The following is a 24,908-nucleotide window of genomic DNA, read 5'->3' on the forward strand; positions in this document are numbered from 1 at the left end:
CTTCGGTATTGGTTTAATGAGTGTTGGTGTGAGGAGACGACGTCATTCACTTTCTTTGTCTATGCCATGAGGGAAGGATGCGTTGGTGAACGATGTTGTCGATCAATACCGAAGGATTGCCCATACTCTTATATACATTTTTGGAATCGGATCTCGAAGCACATATAGCGCCTGACTGTCGGTTACGACGAGTGTTCCAGTTGATCCGATAAACAAAACAGCCTGCTTGTGAAATTAACGTGCAAGTGGCTGAGTACTCCACAGACACGTGGGACATATATAATGTGACAAGGTTGGTTCCCCTTTTTTTTTTAAATACAATTCATTTTCGCCAGCTGAGTGGACTGGAGCAACGTGAAAGAAAGTGTCTTGCCCAAGGACACAACGCATCTCATTCTACTCTCGAATTGGGAACGGGCCGCCCCTCTCCCGATCGGAGGTGGCCGTATATCACTGCCATTGCAACGCGACGGTTGCACGGTGCCAAGTGGGCCACTTTTGGTAAGCAGAACTGGTGATGTGGGGGGTGATTCCGCCGGGAATCGAACTCGCAACATTACGATCGCAAGTAGAATACCCTAACCACTAAACCACGTGCCTTCACACACACACGAATTGGTACTCCGTCGGTTACGACGACGAGCGTTCCAGTTGATCCGATCAACAGAACAGCCTGCTCGTGAAACTAACGTGCAAGTGGCTGAGCACTCCACAGACACGTGTACCCTTAACGTAGTTCTCGGGGAGATTCAGCGCGACACTGCGACAAGGCTGTCCCCTATGAACTAAAAGCACAACTCACATTTGCCGGTTGAGTGGACTGGCCGCCGGGATCGAACCCACAATCTTCCGATCGGGAACCGAGTAGCCCTAACTACTAAGTCACGCGCCTTCATTGAAGCATATACAGAGCCGCGTTACGGAAGCGTCACGTACTCCAAAACATTGCCGTAACTTGGAATTCTGTAACACGAAACCCGTTTCCTAAAGAGTTCCAATGTAGTCGTATCGAGAGCAACGAAATTCCAGTGTTACGGTAGAATTTTAACGAACATCAAACGTTTCCGTAACGCGAAGAATGCCCATGCACGCGCACGTGTGCATACACACTCACAATTTTAGGCAATCAATAAATAGAATAAACGGAGTGGCCACGCCTGGAATCAATAATATATATGTACGTATGTAAGACCCCCCCTCCCGCTTAAAACCTAAACTCGCTAGAAATAACAGCTAAATCTTCAAAGCGATCCGATTCAACGTGAAAATTTTTTTAGAATAATCCAGAATTACACGTTACGTAACGTAGTCTTAGGTAGACAAACAGAAAAAAAAGGAAGGTCGGTTACGACTGGAACGGCTCTGATCCACAGACTTCAGTACAGGATCAGGAGGTAGCAGAGCAAGGGTTAAAACAAGTTAGCACGCCATGTTGGAAGTGGTCTGACCCAGTTTTCTGTAGCAAAACAACAGAGGAGGCTCTGGGTGGTCGCCGCACACGCTAGAAACAACAGTCAAAATCTCACCCTCCCTCTCATCGACCCCAGTATTTTTTTTTTCTTTATAAGAAAATCTGGTACTTATTCCACTGGTCTCTTTAAGCCGAACGGCTAGATTACGGGGACGTAAGCAAACCAACACCAGCTGTCACTAGGGAAAACAGAGACACGCACACACACGCGCGAAGGGCCTATTTCAGTTTCCATCTACCAAATCCACTCACGGGGCTTTTGGTCAGCCTCGGACTATAGTGGCAAAAGGCCAAAATGTCACGCAGCGAGGCTGAAGCCGGAACCATGTGGTCGGGTAACAAACCTCACAGCACCTAAATAGGGATTTTCTATTTAGGCGCAGAAATCGACGGAATGGTCACGGCTGGAATTAATTTAATTAGAGATAGATTCGCCAAATCCAGACCGACGTGGGGCTAAGCGACCCCGCCAAAGCGAGAGACCGTTGGTAGCCAAATACACCCATCAACGTCTTAAAGGTAAATTACTTAACGCAGTCTTGAGTTTGTTTCTTTTGCACAAAGAACAGACGGGATGGTCACCGATGGAACATCTTTAGTAATAAATGTACATTCGCTTAAGCATGGCCTGGTTTCAAACACCAATAACGCCTCACAGGACTATGTGATCAATGGACATGATCGATAAACACAGACCAATTTACCGAAAATTCGAAGTCATACTGTCTTTGCATCTTCGATCAGTCTGCTGGGTAAGGACTGACACATTAGATAGTGTAGTCCTAGATACACTAAGTTTAAATGAGACAGAACGTTCACACACCTGGAACGTCTTTGATCACAGGCCTCCTGGATTCGAACCGACCTTGGGCTAAACAATAACAAGCAAACTGTACATATTTTCTTTGTATTCTGATCAAAAACACGGAACGGTCACAACTGGATTCCCCCTGCCAATCCATCCGTAATGCGAGACTACACGCATCTATCTCTAACTAGACAAAAGTATATACGTGCGTATATAACCACAGGTGTGTATGTATATATATACATACATATGGGTGTATGAACGAATATGTGTGTGTATATATGTATAATATATATATATATATATATATATATATACACACACACACGTACACATAAAGGCAGCAAGCTGAAGTCTTTGAAGAGAGCAGGAGGAGGAGGTAGAAAAACGGTCGCGTTTCTTCGACTTTAAAACGAGGAAATAGATCGGAAAGGCCGCCCCCTACACGTGGGCGTGTGAGATTACCCTGCAGTGACCCCCCCCCCCATATATGACAAGACACTCCAAATGTGCCAATCCAAGTCTATATTGTATACACACATATCTAGAACTACATTAGCTTATGGGGGTTCTCAAGTTTCCTTTTAAAGAAATCGACTGCTATTTCTAGCAACTTTCAGTGACTACGCACTGGCTCATATCTAACTTATTTCGACCTTTGACTCGCGGCCATGTTGAGGCATCACCTCGGAAGACTTTTAATCGAACAAATCGTTCAATGCCTGCTACTTATTTTATATTCCTTTTTTTTTGCCGAACCGCTAAGTTACAGGGAACAAACACGCATACACGCGCGCGCGACAGGTTCTTTTCAGTGTTTGTTCACCAAATCCACTTTCAAGAGATTGATTGGCCAGGGGCTACAGTTAAAGACGTCACGCAGTGGGATCGAACACAAAGCTACTTTCCGAGCGGCTGTGTGGTAAGAAGTTTCCCGACGACCAAATGGTTCCAGGTTCAGTCCCACTGCGCGGCACTTGGGCAAGTGTCTTCTATAATAGTCTTGGGCTGACCGAAGCTTTGTGAGTGGATTTGGTAGACGGAAACTGAAAGAAGCCCGTCATATATGTATACATTTTTGTGCTTGTGTCTGTCTCCCCCACCGTCGCTTGGCAACCGATGTTGGTGTGATCACGTTCCCGTAACTTAGCGGTTTAGCAAGAGACCGATAGAATAAGTACCAGACTTACAAAAAATAACTCCTGGGGTCGATTTTTTCGACTAAAAGGCGGTGCTCCAGTATGGTCGCAGTCAAATGAGTGAAACGTAAGATATATATATACACACACACGTATATACATACAGTATGGATGTATATGGGTGATCACACCAATGTATAAGGTATTTAGATTCGAGTGAGAGAGCAGACGGAGCTATGATCACAGGCGTTCCAGTTACGACCACCCCGTCTACATTTAGACAATGTATTCATGACTATCAAATGCTCACCCACCTCTATTCCCCCCCCCCCCCAAAGGGACTTCGTTTTAAAGGATTTGGTTGTTGTTACTAGCTTTCTCAGATCGACCTACAACGCAGAGGCGCCAAACATATACACACACGTGCTTGAATATGCACATACCTAAGATGTATATGTGTACGCGCACGCGTGTATATATATATATATACAAAATTAAATAAAACGTACTTCTTACGAGACATTTTATACACATTCAACATCAACAGTATACATTATGCATGCGCACATATATATATATATATATATATATATATATATATATACACACACGATCGCGATCGGGTACTGAAAAGTTCCTGGCTTTCAGGGTGTCGCGAAAGGTCTAGTTAGAGACCCAACCTTCTGATTTCTTTTATAGGGCTTAGAAAAAACTGAAGGATCGGTGCCAAAAGTTTCTAACTCTTAGATGGGAATCATAACCAACTGAGTCCTACAATTGCTTTTATCCAAAGCCAAGAATTTTTCAGCACCCTATATATATATATATATATATATATATATATATATATATATATATACACACACACACAAGAACGGATCGTCAAATGCCAAGACTTTCACCTGTAAAACAAAGAAGTTCGACAGAATTCTCTGGAAATTAAGCGTGTGTGTGTGTGTGTGTGTGTGTGTGTATATATATATATACGCATATTCAGAGCTGGGTGTTGACACCAAAACAGGTAAATTTCTAATATCACTAATTAAAAAGTGATAAGCTTTTCTCCCACCCCACCTGTTCAAATCATTTACTAATATCTAAAGATACACACACATATACACGATTTTTTCTAATCAAAAGGGCTTTTCAATAGAATATTTACATGCTATTATTTATAGCGTTATGCGAGTCGAGATCCACTATTTCTATACAACCGTAATACAGTTTAGCACTGGGTTAACAGATAAGATATGTTCGTCCTGTCTTTATTTATTCAGATATACATGTGTGTCTATGTGTTGGGCCTGACTGGAGGGTCATTTTGTAGCTACAGTTTCCAGCATGTTGTGGTTCGGTTTACAGATCGAAATTCCTGCAGGCTAAAATACAATAAATAAAGCAATATATTGTCCCTCCCCACTACTTTTAGCATGTGTATAAATATACACCCGCAAAGATATATGTATGTATATGTCTCTGAGTATGTTTGATTCTCTATACCTGCCCAAATATGTTCTGAAAATTACAAGAGAAAAAGAACAATGGAAATCTTAAGCAAGGTTTTTTTTTTTTTACACACAATCGGCTGTGTGTGTGTATATATTATACATATACACACACACACAGATCAACACATATATATGAATATACACAATGGGAGCTATAGGACGTGCGTCTATAAATCGTGTGAATGTTTTTCAACATGCGTAGAAAGCGTGTATATAAGGAAGTCTATGTAATGTGTATGTGCGTATGTACATGTATGTATAGATGCGAGTGTGTATATGCTTCCTGCAACTACTGACTGCAATTCGATATAGGGGAGAGAGAAGAGAGAGATAGAGCAAGGAAAGATATATAAAGAGAGTGAGTGAGAGGAATGCGTGTACGTATGTGTATATACGTATACATCGATGGATATATATACATATATATATATATATATAGAGGGTGAGCGAAATGGAGAAGCATAGACAGAAAGGAATATACACACATACACACATATATATATATATATATATATATATAGGATCAGCGAATGGAAGATAGATCTATACACACATTCATATATAAAGAGAAAAGGGTATATATATATATATATATATACACACACACAAGCTTTTGCTATAGATCCCATATACATACACATCTAACCATAGAGAATAGCTGACATATTTATACACACACACATAATATATATATATATATACTTAAATATTTTATATATATATATATATATATATATATATATTATATATAAGATAGACGTCTATAGAGATAGAGAAGAAATGAAAAGGGAGAGATCGCCATGCGAAACATGAAGAGAAAGGATGGGAGAAGCCGAGACAGACACAGAGAAAAGAGAGACGGAGAAAAGGGGAAGAGAGAGAGACGAAGCTTCTATCCCAGCCACCATTACTATACTTCTATCTCCCAGCAGCAGTGCATACGCCATTTTCTTTCGTTCTCTACAACGATTTGAGAGAAGGCGATGGTTCGATGTCGACACGAAGCATCTCATCGACCACCGGGGAAGAATCCGCAGGTATTTCCAGGTGTACTTACCTGCTGGAAGGGTCACTGTAGCGATTCTCCCTGAAGAAATTGTGGTTGGGATCCGAGTAATCGGCCATTTTGGGAAAAAACTACTTCTCTCTCCACCGGAAGTAGTAGAGCACGACCTCTGGTGGTATAATAGGAGAGGAGAGAGAAATAGTCGAATAAGAAGAGAGTGGGAGGAGTTGGGAGTATAAGCTGGAGTAGGAAATAGTAGGGAGGGTGAAAGTGAGAGATAAGAATTAGAGACAGAGAGATTAGTGAGGGTGAGGAATAGAGATAGAGATAAATAGAGAGTGGGAGATGAGTGGGAGAAAGGAACAATCGAGAGAAAGATAGATAGGGGGGAAGAATAAAGATAGAGATAGAGTAAGAGCGTGTGAGGGATGGAGAAGGAAAGGCTAGTTATAGTGTGGGAGGGAGAAAAAGATAGAATGAGAGGAAAAGAAAGAATAGAGAAGGGCGATGAATAGAAAGGTAAAAGAGAGTGGTAGTGAGAGGGCGAGAGGAAAGTGTATGAGTTAAAGGAAAGGGTGAGTGTGAGAGAAAATTTGAGACACTGAGAGAGAAAGAAAGGTTAGATAGAGGATGAGGGAATGGAAAGATAGAGAGAGTAGGGTGGTAGAAAGAGCGTCAGATTGGGTATAGAGAGATGGGAAGGGTAGAGAGAGGACATATAGAGAGGGAAAAGGGAGATAAAGAAGAGGAGAGAACAAGGTAGAGATGGTGGGAGGAAAGAAGAGAGAGTGAAAAGAATAGAGGTCTACAATGAAGGATGATAAAAAAGTATTGAGTGAGAGTGAGAGGCAGAATAAGAAAGGAATACTAGAGAGGAGGAGAAGAAAAAGTATGTGTATTGATAGAGTGGGAGGAAAGTAAGAGAGAAGGTTATTAGAGAGTGTTAGAGAGGGAAATAAGACTAAAAACTACGAGAGAGGGTGAAGGGGAGAGAAAGAATAATACAGCGTAGAGGGGAGAGGGGAGGCAGAATAATACAGAAGGGAGGGAGAAAGAGTGAGTTATTGAGAGACTGAGAGAGGGGGAGAAAAAGAAAGAGCGACAAACACAGAGAAGTGATAGAAAGACTGAGAGAAGTGTGAGAGTGAAAGGGGGAGTTAGTAATTACGCTTCTTGTTTGCAACCGCGTGGTGGTGCTAAGCTTCCACTTCCGTCACCCGGTTTGGTTCCCCCACATGTCAGTGTTGGGGATCTATGTTTTATAATTCGATTGTATTCTTAGCTAAATCCTAAATCATGGTTGGAATCGATAAAACTACCCCCGATTCTTCGTCATCATCGTCTGTACTCAAACAGGTTCTTCCATCACCGAAGCTGATGGACATCATACCAAGGGCTGTAGATGTGGACCGAGAGATCCTGGATCTCTTCACGGTGCTGGCAGTCGCCTCCAAGGAGAACAGGTTCGTCGCCGTCGGAGACTTAATTGGCAAACTCAAGGAAAAACAGGACGGAGTAAGTCTTAAGCGATCTCTATTTTATTCTTGTCCCATTTAAAGTCAGCAAGACCTTAACTTATTACGATCGAAATAATTCATGCCATGACCACCCTTGTCGAATATTTTCTTCCCTGTGCACCTTGTTTTTAGATGGTGTTGAGGGTTTATGTATGATTTGAGAGAGATTTCGGTGTTATTTCTAACAGATCCATCTCGTAGATTTAAAGCGTAACAAGTATAAACACCACGTGTTCAACACACATACATACGTGTATATATTCACACACACACACACACACACGTGCACGTATCGTCAGTAGTCCATATATCAGGTTGTTTGCTATGGCAAGTCAGATAGTGACCAGGCGATCTTTGGTTTTCCGTCCATTTGAGTTTGACGAGTCGCCTACAGAGCTAAGATCTTCATCGGTGCGAATTTTTCTGACTGGCCATAACAAACAACCTTCTAAATATATATATATATATATATATATATATATATATATATATATATATATATATATATACAGGTTCAGTCCCACTGCGTGGCACCTTGGGCATGTGTGTTCTACTATAACTTCCGGCCGATCAAAGCTTGTGAATGGATTTGGTAGACGGAAACTGAAAGAAGCTCGTCGTATATACACACAAACATATATATGTGTGTGTGTGTCTCCCACCACCACTTGACAACAGGTGTTGGTGTGTTTATGTCCCCGGCAAAAGTGACCGATCTTTGTGGAAAAGATCCGAAGTGACGGATAGAATAAGTACCAGGCTTTGAAAGAAAAACAAACGGAAGTACTGGCGTCGATTCATTTAATTTAAATTCTTCTAGGTGGTGCCCCAGCATGGCCGCATTCTGACTGAAACAAGTAAATGAATAGGCGAATAAGGGGGGGAAAGGTTCAGATTACATATAGTCCATCTCTACCGATGTATGAACGTGTATATGAAATGGACGCGTGTGTGTGTGTGAGAGAGAGAAAGTGCGTACCATTTACACATACATGACAACACACGTTCACTCACTCACTCTCTCATGCACACGTACACACAAAAAAGATGTATGTACGTATACATGACAACACACCCCTTCACTCACTCTCTCTTCCTCTCTCTCTCACGCACACATACGTCCATTTTATATACACGTACATCTTTCACTTTCACTTTAAAACAGAAGTAAATAAATGAAAAAATTTTACGGGAAATCGCCAAAGAATATATATATATATATATATATATATATATATATATATTTACTTGGAGAATACATAAACTAGGGTTTAAGCAACATATTACCTGCCTCTGGACGCCCTCTTCCCAAGACGGTACCCATACAGGTGATCCCCAGGAGTGCATCCGGATTTAAACATCCCCTGGTTGCTTGGATGCTTCAGACTACCCCTGAAGGATCGAGGCAAACCTACCACTTACCTATATATATATATATATATATATGAGAAGTTTCAGGTGTGGAAGCAAGGTCTAGAACTGAAGGGCCTTAGAGTCAACCTAGCTAAAACCAAAATCCTAATAAGTAGGAAGGTAGATAAAACACAAACCCCTTCAGGTAGATGGCCCTGCTCAGTATGTAGAAAAGGAGTAGGTAGTAACTCTATAAGATGTACCCGGTGCAAGCTATGGACACATAAGAGGTGCAGCAACATCAAAGGCAGGTTAACTAGCAAGTTAGTTTTTGTTTGTGGCAGATGTTCAGGTGCAATAAAGACTGCAAACAAACAGGAAACAACTTCTATCTCATTCCAGGGTGAAAAACTAGAGGTAGTCGATAGCTTCCGCTATCTGGGCGACCAAGTTAGTAGTGGGGGTGGGTGCGCTGAAAGTGTAGCTGCTAGAATAAGAATAGCCTGGGCAAAGTTTAGAGAGCTCTTACCCCTGCTGGCGACAAAGGGACTCTCACTCAGAGTAAAAGGCAGACTGTATGACGCATGCGTACGAACAACCATGCTACATGGCAGTGAAACATGGGCTGTAACTGCTGAGGACATACGTAAGCTCGCAAGGAATGAAGCCAGTATGCTCCGTTGGATGTGTAATGTCAATGTGAATACCCGTCAGAGTGTAAGTATCTTGAGAGAAAAGCTGAACATTAGAAGCATCAGTTGTGGCGTGCAAGAGAGACGATTGCGCTGGTATGGACATGTGGTGAGAATGGAGGAGGATAGCTGCGTGAAAAAGTGCCACACCCTAACAGTTGAGGGAACCCGTGGAAGAGGTAGGCCCAGGAAGACCTGGGCTGAGGTGGTGAGGCAAGACCTTCGTACATTGGGCCTCACCGAGGCGATGACTACGGACCGAGACCTTTGGAAATGGGCTGTGCGTGAGAAGACCCGGCAAGCCAAGTAAGATCGTTGCCAGTGCCCCTGGACTGGTTCTTGTGCGGGTGGCACATGAGATGCACCATTTTGAGCGTGGCCGTTGCCAGTACCGCCTGACTGGCTCCTGTAGGATTTTCGAGCGAGATCGTTGCCAGTGCCCCTGGACTGGCTTGTGCGGGTGGCACATAAAAGACACCATTTCGAGCGTGGCCGTTTTCGTGCGGGTGACACGTAAAAGCACCCACTACACTCTCTGAGTGGTTGGCGTTAGGAAGGGCATCCAGCTGTAGAAACTCTGCCAAATCAGACTGGAGCCTGGTGTTGCCATCCGGTTTCACCAGTCCTCAGTCAAATCGTCCAACCCATGCTAGCATGGAAAGCGGACGTTAAACGATGATGATGATGATGATGATGATATATATATATATATATTTATATGGCGATCTTACGGTCACCTATTATATATATATAATATATATGTACATATCTACATCTATATGTATACATACATGCATACGTGGGTACAGGACATCAAGAAAAACGTTAAACAATGAGAAAGGAAAACAGAAAAGGAACAAACAAATTTGGTTATCTAGAGTCCGATGATATTTCGGAATTACAATTCCTTCTTCAGATCTTCTTAGCTGGAGTCTCTGCTATAAACTGTTTTCCAACGGTTTTTCAAATAATAATGTTATTCTGTCGTTGTCGATGATGATGCGAGACATTACATGAAGAAGAAAGATGGGTGGTCAGCTGGGAACGAAGCCAAGGGGTTAGTTCTGGACTCGGGCAGCTCATGTTTTCTTTGTGCTTCTGCGAACCTGTTCTGTTCGTAGAAGATGGCACCTTTGTTGGTGCAGCTATTGCCAGCTATTGCTTGCACTGAATAATGGTTAATGGGAGACTGTAATTTCCGTTCTTTATTTTTCAGACTTCGGAACCGTGTCAGGAAGTTACGTATTCTCTGAAACGTCTAATTAAGGGCCTTTCATCACCGCGAAAGCTGGTTCGAGTGGGCTACCCTCTTGCCCTTTGTCAGGTTTGTATTATCAATTACCATAACACCGGAATTTTAATGCTGTTACTCAATATAAGTAGCTTCCATTATGAACCCCTGTGTTCTGAGATTAAATCCTGTTGATGCCAATTTGGACCTTTCATCCCCTTGCGGGGTGGGGAGTGAATAAATAAAATACTAGTTATATACTAGTATGAACTTTCGAGCGAGATTGTTGCCAGTGCCCCTGGACTGGCTCTTGTGCGGGTGGCACATAAAAGACACCATTTCGAGCGTGGCCGTTTTCGTGCGGGTGACACGTAAAAGCACCCACTACACTCTCTGAGTGGTTGGCGTTAGGAAGGGCATCCAGCTGTAGAAACTCTGCCAAATTAGATTGGAGCCTGGTGTTGCCATCCGGTTTCACCAGTCCTCAGTCAAATTGTCCAACCCATGCTAGCATGGAAAGCGGACGTTAAACGATGATGATGATGAACTTATTCTGGATAAATCTCAGAATAGTTAGAGGTTGGCTCAACACACACACATGCACGCACGCACACACACACACACACATGCACGCACGCACACACACATACAAATTGCTAGCAAGGACACAGTATCTCATTTTGCAACCATAATATGCTACCAGGTATATTGACCCTTTACCGTTCAAACTGGCCAGATCTAGCCTCTCACACCTACCCTACAATGTCATTCTAAAAATAAGCAATCACATCATTGAAATCTCAAAGCTCTGAGATAATGTAAGATTAAACTCTTGAAATATACATTTTCGAAACATCATAACTTGCAGTGCTAGCTCTGAATTCTATAGAAGGAGTGGCTGTGTGGTAAATAGCTTGCTTAACAACCGCATGGTTCCGGGTTCAGTCCCACTGCATAGCACCTTGGGCAAGTGTCTTCTACTATAGCCTCGGGCCGACCAAATCCTTGTGAGTGGATTTGGTAGACGGAAACTGAAAGAAGCCCATCGTACATATGTATACATATATATATATATATATGTTTGTGTGTCTGTGTTTGTCCTCCCAACATCGCTTGACAACCAGTGGTGGTGTGTTTACGTCCCCGTAACTTAGCGGTTCTGCAAAAGAGACCGGTAGAATAAGTACTAGGCTTACAAAGAATAAGTCCTGGGGTCGATTTGCTCGACTAAAGGTGGTGCTCCAGCATGTCTGCAGTGAAATGACTGAAACAAGTAAAAGAGTAAAAGAAAAAAAGAGAGATTATCTTATATGTATTGTGTATGCACATTCATGTTTATGATGTTATTTATTTTCATTTTCCAGATTTTACGCCAGTTTCCTATCATTCAAGTTTCTGATGTCTTACAAATGATAGAGGAGTATCTGGATTTATCTAAAGCGGAGAGCTCTTCGGTAAATGTTTCCCTTTCTCTTTCTTTGTTAAATATTACATTAGGGGTACCAAAAGGTAATGCCATACCACGAGTAGTTCAAAAGCCAATAAAAAGTGTCCTTGTAATCAACCAATCCACATAGATTTAATGACCAGGCATGGCTGTGTGGTAAGGCGGCGAGGGGGCAGAAACATTAGCATGCCGGGCGAAATGCTTAGCAATATTTCGTCTGTCTTTACGTTCTGAGTTCAAATTCTGCCAAGGTCGACTTTGCCTTTCATCCTTTCGGGGGTCGATTAAATTAGTACCAGTTACGCACTGGCGTCGATAAAATTGACTTAATACGTTTGTCTGTCCTTGTTTGTCCCCTCTCTGTGTAGCCCCGTGTGGGCAGTAAAGAAATAAGAAGCTTGCTTCCCAAGTACGTGGCCCTGGGTTAATATCCCAATATATATATTTGTCTTTTGTTATGTCCCAAACACCATCTCAAAAATGACAACGTTATATTTTTCACTCACTCCAAATATCCCAAAATTAATTCTAGCTCATTGGATACTTCGTTAGACAATAAAAAGTGGTCATGAAGAAGTCAAGATGATGTACAATTAAATTCAACTTTACGATGAAAGTAAACAAACAAGGTTTGTCTGTAGAAGCGTTGAGATGTATTGTAAGAAACAGAAATAAATTTATTTCTCAAACGCGTGATAATGCTATAAAATAGCGGGATCAGGATAAATTATCCATACATCATCATCATCATCATCATCATCGTTTAACGTCCGCTTTCCATGCTAGCATGGGTTGGACGATTTGACTGAGGACTGGTGAAACCAGATGGCTACACCAGGCTCCAATCTGATTTGGCAGAGTTTCTACAGCTGGATGCCCTTCCTAACGCCAACCACTCAGAGAGTGTAGTGGGTGCTTTTACGTGCCACCGGCATGAAGGCCAGTCAGGCGGTACTGGCAACGGCCACGCTCAAAATGGTGCATTTTATGTGCCACCCGCACAAGAGCCAGTCCAGGGGCACTGGCAACGATCTGGCTCGAAAATCCCACGAAGGCCAGCCAGGCATTGCAGAAAAATATGTTACTGGCCAGCCATGAGACACGAACTCACATCTCTGTGATTACATGTCACTAGCCGGTAATGTATTTTTCTGCATTATATGGATAATTTATCCTGTTCACGCTATTTATAGATAAATATTGAATTTTTATAATTTGAATTGTTGTCTTGTGGTGATGATGGTGATAACAAAATTTATAAAAATTTCTATTTGTTCTACAACAGGAAAAATCCAACATGGAGATTGGTATTGCCCTGGCATACAGCACTGTTATACAGTCGGACATTTTATTGAAGGTCAGTATTGGAAGGTTTATATATTTACTCCTTACTCAGAGTGGAAAAACATGGGCAGTGTTCACAGTGTTAAAAATATATATACATGCACTACAGTTTTTATTCCTGAGTGGCTGTGTGGTAAGTAGCTTGCTTACCAACCAGATGGTTCCGGGTTCAGTCCCACTGCGTGGCACCTCGGGCAAGTGTCTTCTCCTATAGCCTCGGGCCGACCAGAGCCTTGTGAGCGGATTTGGTAGACGGAAACTGAAAGAAGCCCATCGTATATATAAGCGGCGGAGTGCCAACAACTGGTGATACATTTCCATCTTCAGTCCCTAACTCCTTACAAACTTTATAGGCAAAAGAACTGGCGACTTTTAAAAATCGAGATATTTCTAAATTGCTATGCTCAGCCTTTATAACCACAATAACAGCTTGCATTTTCATTTCTTGAATAAGCTGAGGATCTGCCATTATTATTTTCTGAAACAAAGATTATACAGAGTTAGCAAAAAAGTGCATATATACACACATATACACAACCAGCTTTGTTCTCAATATTTTATAACTCACCTCCCCTATCAATAAAAAGTGTTTTACAAAGAGTACTATAGCTTCAACTGTGGAGGCGCAATGGCCCAGTGGTTAGGGCAGTGGACTCGCGGTCATAGGATCGCTGTTTCGATTCTCAGACCGGGCGTTGTGAGTGTTTATTGAGCGAAAACACCTAAAGCTCCACGAGGCTCCGGCAGCGGGATGGTAGCGAACCCTGCTGTACTCTTTCACCACAACTTTCTCTCACTCTTACTTCCTGTTTCTGTTGTGCCTGTAATTCAAAAGGTCAGCCACTTGCACGCTAATTTCACGAGCAGGCTGTTCCGTTGGTCGGATCAACTGGAACCCTCGACGTCGTATGCCAACAACAACATATCTTCAATTACTATCGTCGCCATCACTACTAACAATACTATATCCTCTGCTACCACAGGACCAGACCACGATACTACCACTACTCCAACAATTGATGTCCTTCAAGACAGACAAGCCCTACATCCAACACATCTGGCACCAGTGTCTACCATTGTTGATACAGAAGGTGAGTGTATATAACTTTACTGTCATTGCATACAACAAGTGTTGACATATATATATCATCGTCATCATCATCATCCTTTATCGTCTGTTTTCCATGCTGGCATGGGTTGGATGGTTTGACTGGAGCTGCCAAGCTGGGGAGCTGCACCAGGTTCCAGACTGATTTGGCTTGCTTTCTACAGCTGGATGCCCTTCCAAATGCCCACCACTTTACAGTGTGTGCTGGGTGCTTTTAACATTGAACCAGCTGAGTGCTTTAACATAGCGTTGGGCACAAGTGCTTTTTATGTGGCACCAGCACAGGACTTTTGCAGGCCAATCCTTTTCATGGCGGTGAGTGGGGTGGTGTTAATATTTCTGCTGTGGAGGATGGGTCTTCTTTAGTACAGTAAGGCAGGGGTTTTCAAACTGCTGTCCTTGGACAGCAAATACTTTTTATGGGCAATTTGATTTTATATATGTTTTTTAATCGAAATCTTTTAATTGACAATAAACCTATTTTGTTAAATAAATAAATGTAAAAATATATGTTATTTTAAGCAAATATTTATGTATAAATTTCATAAGCATTTATAAGGGGGTCCCTAAAGTAAAGCCTGAAATCTAAAGGGGTCCGCAAGTCAAAAAGTTTGAAAACCCCTGCAGTAAGGCACCAGGTATCTTGGCCTCTTGTCATCTCCTCTGTTAGGTTCAGTGTCCTGAGGTTGTCCTTCATTGCTTCATCCCATGTCATCCTGGGTCTCCCTCTTTCACAAGTTCCATCCACCAAGTACACAAGGTGAGTATATCTTATATCTTTGTATGTTGGGTATATAATATAACGAAGCGGTGGGGGGAAGAAAGTATTTACATGACGTACTACTATTAATATTACGCAAGACCCCAATGGCTCACAATGAACTACTTACCAACACAAACTGCCAATCGCTCACAATTCTTTGTTTTATAATAATGGGTCAGTCCACCTTTAGTCACTTGAGGGGTGGTTAGAATCCCTCCACAGCAGTATATATAGCTTTATTGTCACCGTACACCCACTGTTTGTCTTTTAGAGCAGTAAGGAACTTCTAGTCACCGTTTAGGGATGAAGGATGACTGATAGATTGCACAGTGACTTTGTTTAACTCTTTAGCATTTAAATTGGCCATATCTGGCCCAAATATTCCACCTGTATAACGTTGAAAACGACCTACAATCTTGTTCTAAGAATAAACATTCACATCATTGCCAGTGCCGCTGGACTGGCTCTTGTGCGGGTGGCACATAAAATACACCATTTTGAGCATGGCCGTTACCAGTACCGCCTGACTGGCCTTCGTAGGATTTTCGAGCGAGATCGTTGCCAGTGCCCCTGGACTGGCTCTTGTGCGGGTGGCACATAAAATACACCATTTTGAACGTGGCCGTTGCCAGTACCGCCTGACTGGCCTTCATAGGATTTTCGAGCGAGATCGTTGCCAGTGCCCTCTGGACTGGCTCTTGTGCGGGTGGCACATAAAATGCACCATTTTGAGCGTGGTCGTTGCCAGTACCGCCTGACTGGCCTTCATAGGATTTTCGAGCGAGATCGTTGCCAGTGCCCTCTGGACTGGCTCTTGTGTGGGTGGCACATAAAATGCACCATTTTGAGCGTGGTCGTTGCCAGTACCGCCTGACTGGCCTTCGTAGGATTTTCGAGCGAGACCGTTGCCAGTGCCCCTGGACTGGCTCTTGTGCGGGTGGCACATAAAATACACCATTTTGAACGTGGCCGTTGCCAGTACCGCCTGACTGGCCTTCATAGGATTTTCGAGCGAGATCGTTGCCAGTGCCCTCTGGACTGGCTCTTGTGCGGGTGGCACATAAAATGCACCATTTTGAGCGTGGCCGTTGCCAGTACCCACCTGACTGGCCTTCGTGCCGGTGGCACATAAAAGCACCCACTACACTCTCGGAGTGGTTGGCGTTAGGAAGGGCATCCAGCTGTAGAAACTCTGCCAAATCAGATTGGAGCCTGGTGTTGCCATCTGGTTTCACCAGTCCTCAGTCAAATCGTCCAACCCATGCTAGCATGGAAAGCGGACGTTAAACGATGATGATGATGATCATCATCATCATTGAAGTCTCAAAGCTATGAAATAATGTGTGATTAACTGAAGACAATGGGAATAAATAAGCATTACATGTGACAGAATAACTTGAATGCTAAAGGGTTATATCCACAGACATGCAAGAAGTAAATAGACACCTTCAATTTTCGAAATCTTTCATTTGATATTAATTGGTTGAAGGAGAGGTTTTCTTTTAGCTGCTCGTCCATAACACCCAAGCTTATGCAAATATGTAACACACGTTCTTGGACTAACTTTTAGTTGTTTTGCAATGTCAGAAGCCTTCGAACGGGGGTTCGCTTTCCACAATTCTCTTCAAACAGCGAAGCTTCCTTTCCGAGGGCCCAGGTCGGCCGGCGGCCGGAACGAGAGTCTTGTTGATTCATTAACTTGGCTTCTTAATTGCACTATGATCCAGAGGTATGGGTGTTAGTAATGATGGTGGTTGTTGCCGTAATGGTTATATCAATATTATTCATTGTATTGGTTATGATGATGATGATGATGACTGAATGACTGACCTCTGACCTTTCTGTCACTGTTTTCCTTCCATCAGCTGGTGACCCATACTGCGTTTGAGACTGCAATCTGGCCAGTTCTCCAGAAAGATCTATCCTTGGGTTGGACTGATGTCACACCAGAGAGACTCGAGGTCCTCCTGATCTGTAAACAACACCTTCCTGTGAGTATAACGACACATGGCTGTGTGGTGGCTTTCATTCTTTCTCCATTCGTTAAGGTTATACCTGAATGCTTGTTTAATAGATGACGTAAATCTTTTACTTGTTTTTAGTCATTTGATTGCAGCCATGTTGGGGCACCACCTTAAAGGTGGCAGAATTGTTAGCACACCAGGCGAAATGCTTAGCGGTATTTCGTCTGCCGCTACGTTCTGAGTTCAAATTCCGCCGAGGTAGACTTTGCCTTTCATCCTTTCGGGGGTCGATAAATTAAGTACCATTTACGCACTGGGGTCGATGTAATCGACTTAACCCCTTTGTCTGTCCTTGTTTGCCCCCTATGTGTGTAGCCCCTTGTGGGCAATAAAGAAGTAAGAAATAGGTAACTTTATATTTTCCTGTTTCTTTCATAAAGTTAAATATAATAGATTGAATTATTTTAACTAATTAAATTAATAAAGTTTAATTAATTTACTTAATACTAATTAACTGTTTTAATTGTGTAAGTAATTAATATTTTTGCAGGACAAAATTGACAAGGCGTTCCTCAAGAAAAGCTGGTCAAATAAGAAGATAATTGGTGAAAAAACTTATAAACAGTTATTGTCAGTCCTTCAGGTGAGGATGTGGTGGCATTGATTATATTCTGCTTGGATGTGTGTGTCTAAACTTCTGAATAAAATATACACACACACACACACAAGGTGGCGAGCTGGCAGAAACGTTAGCACGCCGGGCGAGGTGCTTAGCGGTATTTCGTCTGCCGCTACGTTCTGAGTTCAAATTCCGCCGAGGTCGACTTTGCCTTTCATCCTTTCAGGGTCGATTAAATAAGTACCAGTTACGTACTGGGGTCGATATAATCGACTTAATCCGTTTGTCTGTCCTTGTTTGTCCCCTCTGTGTGTAGCCCCTTGTGGGTAGTAAAGAAATAACACACACACACATATATATATATACAGTGTCTGCTTGTTATTTTAGGATTCCACTCGGGGCCATCCCCTCATCCACAACGTTAATAAACTCCTACTTCAAGAGCTGCCCCTTGATTTGGTTGGAGACTTCTGGAGGGAAATCGGAGGTAAGTGGTATTACTGGTTGTTTTTTTTATCTTCAACAGTGGTGGTCACTTACTATTGTCTCCACTCACCTTTGACTATATTCTTGTGCAAACATAAAGAAATAGAAGAGAGAGCCATGATTAGAGAGGACCTTTGGTCATGTTGCTTAGACCCAGGTCAGTCCTGGCCCAGAAGACCCTCTGATCAAAGGTGTTCCAACTGTGACCATCCTGTTGTTTATTCAGACATAGTGTATCTAGGACTACATTATCTAATGTGTCCTTCCTTGTTTCTTTTGTTTAGCCCCAGGTCAGTCCTGGCCCAGAAGACCCTCTGATCAAAGGTGTTCCAACTGTGACCATCCTGTCGTTTATTCAGACATAGTGTATCTGGGACTACATTATCTAATGTGTCCTTTCTTATTGTTTAGCCCCAGGTCATTCTTAATGCAGTAGACCTATGGTCAAAGATGTCCCAGTTGTGATCATCCTGTCTTTTATTCAGGCATAGTGTATCTAGGACTACATTATCTAATGTGTCCTTTCTTGTTATTTAGTCCCGATCCATCAGACCTATGACCAAAGATGTCTCTGTTGTGACCATCCTGTCTTGTATTCAAGCATAGTGTATCTAGGACTACATTATCTAATGTGACCTTGTTGTTTAACCTCAGGTGACCCAGCGGGCCTATGATCAAAGATGTTCTAGCTGTGACCAACCATCCTAGATTTTCTTTGGAACAGAGGGGACATAAGTGTATCTTGGACCAAATTAACTGATGCATACTCTTATTAATATGGTACGGCTTGATCAACTGGAGATTTGGCTGCTATTTCTAGGATTTCAAGTGGTTTCAAAAGGTTATAGTGAGACAGAGTGGCAGAAACAAGTGTCTTGCCGTAGAGGAAGTACATGGTTACCTGGTCAGAGAGAGAAAGATCGATCAAAATTGAGGCCAGGAACATATATATATATATATATATATATATATATACAAGAATAAGGGCAGGGAATCGTCAATTAATAATAGAATTAATAATTAACAATTTTGCCAAGTAGTTCAGTATGAAAAAAACCTTTATCGGTAAAACCATTTATCATCATAAATATACAGGGATTAGCAATTGAGTTGCTTCTCCAACATACTGAAAATTTAGAAATAGCAGTCAAAGAACTACTGATTCTAAACTACAAATTTTAATCCCTGTATATTTATGATTATTATATATATATATATATATATATATATATATATATATATATATATATATATATATATACATATATTTGTTGTTGTTGGCATTCCGTCGTTTACAACGTCGAGGGTTCCAGTTGATCCGATCAACGGAACAGCATGCTCGTGAAATTAACGTGCAAGTGGCTGAACACTCCACAGACACGTGTACCCTTAACGTAGTTCTCGGGGGATATTCAGCGTGACACAGTGTGTGTGACAAGGCTGACCCTTTGAATTACAGGCACAACAGAAACAGGGGCACTGTCATGGTAAGAGTGAGAGAAAGTTGTAGTGGAAGAGTACAGCAGGGTTCGCCACCATCCCCTGCCGGAGCCTCGTGGAGCTTTTAGGTGTTTTCGCTCAATAAACACTCACAACGCCCGGTCTGGGAATCGAAACCGCGATCCTATGACCGTGAGTTCGCTGCCCTAACCACTGGGCCATTGCGCCTCCACGATATACATATATAAAATGGAACAAAAGCGCAATGGAGGACAATAAAACATTTGGACAGATACATGATACAAAGGTGGACAGAAGAAACAATTAGATGGACAGGTCATTTGTGGCCGTCTTTCCAGATGTCCGTATTGTTGCAGGCAGTTACACTTGAGACAGTTCGGTCAAAGTCTAAGCTAAGAACATTAGATTTTTTTTTGTAAGAAAGCTAGTGAATGTGTACAGTTACAAAGACAAAAAAACGGAGGCAATAGGCTGCTTTCAGTTTCTGTCTACTAAATCCACTCACAAGGTTTCGGTTGGTCCAAGGCTACAGTAGAAACTGTAAGAAGCCCATCATGTAACCACTTGGTTCTGAGTTCAGTCCCACTGTGTGGCACTTTGGGCATGTATCTTCTACCATAGCTTTGCGCTGACCAAAGCCTTGTGAGTGGATTTGGTATATGGAAACTGAAAGAAGCCCATTGTGTATATAGCAGAGACTCCAGCTAAGAAGATCTGAAGAAGGAATTGTAATTCAGAAATATTATTGGACTATAGATAACCAAATTACAACAGGTATATAGTCCATTTTCTGTTCTACAGTGCATTGTTGTACCCTTCTAAACTGTTATTCTTTACAAACAATACACAATGCTTCAAGCTAACTACAATACTCTCCTGTGTATATATATATATATATGTGTGTGTGTGTGTGTGTGTATATATATATATATAGAGAGAGAGAGAGAGAGAGAGATATGTATATATCTGTGTATTTGTCCCCACTGTTACTTGAGAACCAGTGTTGGTTTGTTTACATCCCTGTAACTTAGCAGTTCAGCAAAAGAAGCAGATAGAATAAGTATCAAGCTTTAAAACTTAATAAGTATGGAGCGGGGTTCATTGGATTAAAAACTATTCAAAGTGGTGCCCCAGCATGGCCATAGTCTAATGATGTAAAAGATATATGTTTTTGTGTGCACCCATGTCTTGATATCGTGTGATATTTGTAAATGAGCGATGTTGCTTATTTCCATTCTTCCAGGCCCTTGTCATAATTGTTCTGCACCAAGTCAACTTCACATCATTGTCAATCCATCTGAGCCATTAGAAAGTTAAATATTTCTATATTTTTCTCTGTGTTGTTTCAGAAATCTTGTTCCATGGAGAACTGTCTAAAAGACGTCTTGGTATGTTCCTCTTATCGGAATTGATCAAGAAACCTTTGAACATTGAACAGGTGTGATTGATTTCTGTTTTTATTCATCATCATCATCACTTTTATAAATTGTTAAATTGTCTATTTACTAATTGATTATACCACTCTCACCATCACCCAACTCTATTCTTATTTCAAACACTTTAAGCCAGATCTTGTATTAGACATGTCTAAATCACAGCTTGCATTAAATGTGTTTAACCTTTTAGCATTTGAACCAACCAAATCTGGTCCAAATATTCTCCATTTAACGTTGATACCAATGAGATCCAGCCTTTCACACCTATCTTACAATGTCCTTCTAAAACTAAACAATCACATCATTGAAATCTCAAAGCCATGAGATAATGCAGGATTAATTCTAGACAATGTGAATAAATAAGGATTATTATATTTGACTGAGTAATCTTGATGCTAAAGGGTTGAATCATATCTTGTATTGGATGTGTTTAAAGCAGAGGTTGTCATAAACATGTTTAAACCATATCTTATACGAGACACTTTAAGCCAGATCTTGTATTAGACATGTCTAAATCACAGCTTGGATTAAATGTGTTTAACCCTTTAGCATTTAAGCTGGCCATATCCAGCCCAAATATTCTGCTTGTTTTATATTCAAACTGGTCATATCCTGCCACTTACACCTACCCTACAATGTCATTCTAAAAATAAACAATCACATTATTGAAATCATGAAGTTATGAAGATAATCCAAGATTAATTCAAAATGATTTGAATAAATAAGGATTACATTTGACCGAGTAATCTCGATGCTAAAGGATTAATGTCTGTTTTCTTTGTCTTCCAGCTTGAAATGCTTCTTTCCAAACACGTCTGCGAGATGGTCTTTACAGACTTGAAGTTCACCAACAAGGAACAGCCTTCAGCTCAAATGGTGGTATGTAACCCTTTCTCAGCTGTACCCCCGCCCCACCCCCCGTCCTAGCATTCCTGCTGGTCACTAGTGGCAAGCAGGTCAACACCCCCCCCCCCCCCCCCGATCAGAAGCCTAGTCCATTACAGGGTGATCCCTTTACAGCTGTGTGGACCGGAACAATGGGAGATGAAGAACATAGCATGCCACTTGGTCTAGGATTTGAACCCACCCTCTAACAGTTGTGAGTGCACCATGTCAAAACACTAGGCCATGTATATGTATATATATATATATATATATATATATATATATATACACCTTAATTCTTCGAAACGCCCGAGTTTTAATGGTGGCAGCTGATGAAGGGGATGTTTCTATGTGGCCTGCTTGTTTGTTGCACCTTGTTTACCATTTTGTCCTTGTTCTTTTGCCACGTCATGTACCCAGTTATGTATCTATATGTACATATGGATGAACGTATATACATACATGTACATATATATGCATATACTCATATATTGTTTATATATATATATATGTACTCTTTTACTTGTTTCAGTCATTTGACTGCGGCCATGCTGGAGCACCGCCTTTCGTCAAGCAAATCGACCCCCAGGACTTATTCTTTGGAAGCCTAGTACTTATTCTATCGGCTCTCTTTTGCCGAACCGCTAAGTTACGGGGACGTAAACACACCAGCATCGGTTGTCAAGCAATGCTAGGGGGACAAACAGACACACAAACATATACACACAAATACTTATACATATATACGACGGGCTTCTTTCAGTTTCCGTCTACCAAATCCACTCACAAGGCTTTGGTCGGCCCGAGGCCATAGTAGAAGACACTTGCCCAATGTGCCACGCAGTGGGATTGAACCCGGAACCATGTGGTTGGTAAGCAAGCTACTTACCCCACAGCCACTCCTACGCCTAATTATATACTCTTTTACTTGTTTCAGTCATTTGACTGTGGCCATGCTGGAGGTTTTTTTTTTTTTTTGTAGTCAAAGAAATCCACCCCAAAATTGATTCTTTGTAAGCCTAGTACTTCTTCTATCAGTCCCTTTTGCCGAGTTGCTAAGTTATGATTAATGTATATAAATATATATATAAACATCGATTGTTGAGCGATGGTTGGGGTGACAAACTCACACACATATATATATATACATATATATATATGGCAAATGAAAGATGACTACCATTCATTTTATTATCCATTATATATGTATATATATATATATATATATATATATATATATATATAATAAGGTTTTTAAACTTTTAAATATTCATATTCAAAAGAGACAGAATATGAATATTTATTTATTTATTTATTTATGTGTTTCAGCCAAGTGGCTGCGGTCATGCTGGTGCACCACCGTGAGTATGGGTATGAATATTTAAAAGTTTAAAAACCTTATAATATAAATATAAACCGTGAGAACGACCCTTAAGGAATCTAGTTAATGATCCCTTAAGGTAAGTTCTTATGCTATATTGGTAATGGTTGCAACATCCTCTGGAAAAATTATTATATATATACATATATATATATATATACACAACAGGCTTCTTTCAATTTCCGTCTGCCAAATTCACTCACAAGTCTTTGGTTGACCGAGGCTATAGTAGAAGACTCTTGCCCAAGGTGCCACACAATAGGACTGAACTTGGAACCATGTGGTTGCGAAAGAAGCTTCTACTACACTCACCTATACACACACATAGTTATAAACAGACATATCAGGAAGAAGCTCACTCCAAAGAATAGAGCAATAATTATTACAACACACTTTTATATCTTGGACATAGAGTTACCCAGGGTATCGCATCGACAAAGCAGAGCCTTGCGGACAGCTCGTCAGACTCTATATAAATATAAAATTTATAATATCTACATTGCAGACGTGAGGAAACGCTCGGTACTCGAGGAATACGTATTTACAAAAAAAAAAAACGTTAATGAAGTCGTGTTATCTCCCCTGAATCAGAAGTGGGAGGGAACCCCTTATAGACCCAAAGAGGCCTAACTAGCAAACGGGGAGATCCAATTTTCCAGTAAGTAGCGCTTGAAATGGATAATTTAATGCGCCAGGTTTCTTATAGTCCTTAAGAATTTTGGCTCTCTCTGCAAGGAGTGGCTGTGTGGTAAGTAGCTTGCTTACCAACCACATGGTTCTTAGTCAAGTGTCTTCTAATATGACCTCGAGCCGACCAAAGCCTTGTGAGTGGATTTGGTAGACGGAAACTGAAAGAAGCCCATCGTATATATGTATATATAAATATATATGTGTGTATGTGTTTGTCCCCCTAACATTGCTTCACAACCGATGGTGGTGTGTTTATGTCCCCGTCACTTAGCGGTTCGGCAAAAGGGACCGAGAGAATAAGTACTAGGCTTACAAAGAATAAGTCCTGGGGTTATCCAAGGGAAAGGCAAAGGCTGATACAGCTTGGCACCATTGATGTCACAACTCATTTCTACAGCTGAGTGAACTGGAGCAACGTGAAATAAAGTGTCTTGGCACAACATGCAGCCCAGTCCAGGATTTGAACTCACAATTTCACGATTGTAAGCTCAACGCTTGAACCACTGAGCCATGCACCTTCACACATACCTGTATACACGCTTGTTTATAGACATACACACACACACACATTCTTTTATATTTATGTCTATATTGTATCT

At 41.4% G+C, this 24,908-nt stretch overlaps 2 protein-coding genes across 3 annotated transcripts in view; one reads left to right on the forward strand and one right to left on the reverse strand.

Moving 5' to 3' along the window:
- LOC106882703 (eukaryotic translation initiation factor 4H) overlaps positions 1-6,077 on the reverse strand; it is a 32,487-nt gene extending 26,410 nt beyond the window's left edge. The window contains exon 1 of the mRNA XM_089345815.1: positions 5,984-6,077. Coding sequence (XP_089201941.1) covers positions 5,984-6,051 — 68 coding nt within the window. The 5' untranslated portion in view covers positions 6,052-6,077. The remainder of the gene's footprint in view (positions 1-5,983) is intronic.
- A 1,090-nt stretch (positions 6,078-7,167) lies between these two features.
- The window catches only part of LOC106882676 (myb-binding protein 1A-like protein), a 52,201-nt gene continuing 34,460 nt past the window's right edge, over positions 7,168-24,908 (forward strand). The window contains exons 1-10 of one of the 2 annotated variants that reach the window (XM_089345813.1): positions 7,168-7,447; positions 10,711-10,818; positions 12,090-12,179; positions 13,458-13,529; positions 14,500-14,607; positions 17,253-17,378; positions 17,902-17,994; positions 18,358-18,457; positions 21,267-21,355; positions 22,143-22,232. In XM_089345813.1, coding sequence (XP_089201939.1) covers positions 7,229-7,447; positions 10,711-10,818; positions 12,090-12,179; positions 13,458-13,529; positions 14,500-14,607; positions 17,253-17,378; positions 17,902-17,994; positions 18,358-18,457; positions 21,267-21,355; positions 22,143-22,232 — 1,095 coding nt within the window. In that variant the 5' untranslated portion in view covers positions 7,168-7,228. Of the gene's footprint in view, positions 7,448-7,965; positions 8,233-10,710; positions 10,819-12,089; positions 12,180-13,457; positions 13,530-14,499; positions 14,608-17,252; positions 17,379-17,901; positions 17,995-18,357; positions 18,458-21,266; positions 21,356-22,142; positions 22,233-24,908 lie in introns of those variants that run through there. The other variant, XM_089345814.1, reaches the window with a different exon arrangement.

Source organism: Octopus bimaculoides, chromosome 30, assembly GCF_046866305.1.
Source record: "Octopus bimaculoides isolate indiv1 chromosome 30, ASM4686630v1, whole genome shotgun sequence".
Classification (NCBI taxonomy): domain Eukaryota; kingdom Metazoa; phylum Mollusca; class Cephalopoda; order Octopoda; family Octopodidae; genus Octopus; species Octopus bimaculoides.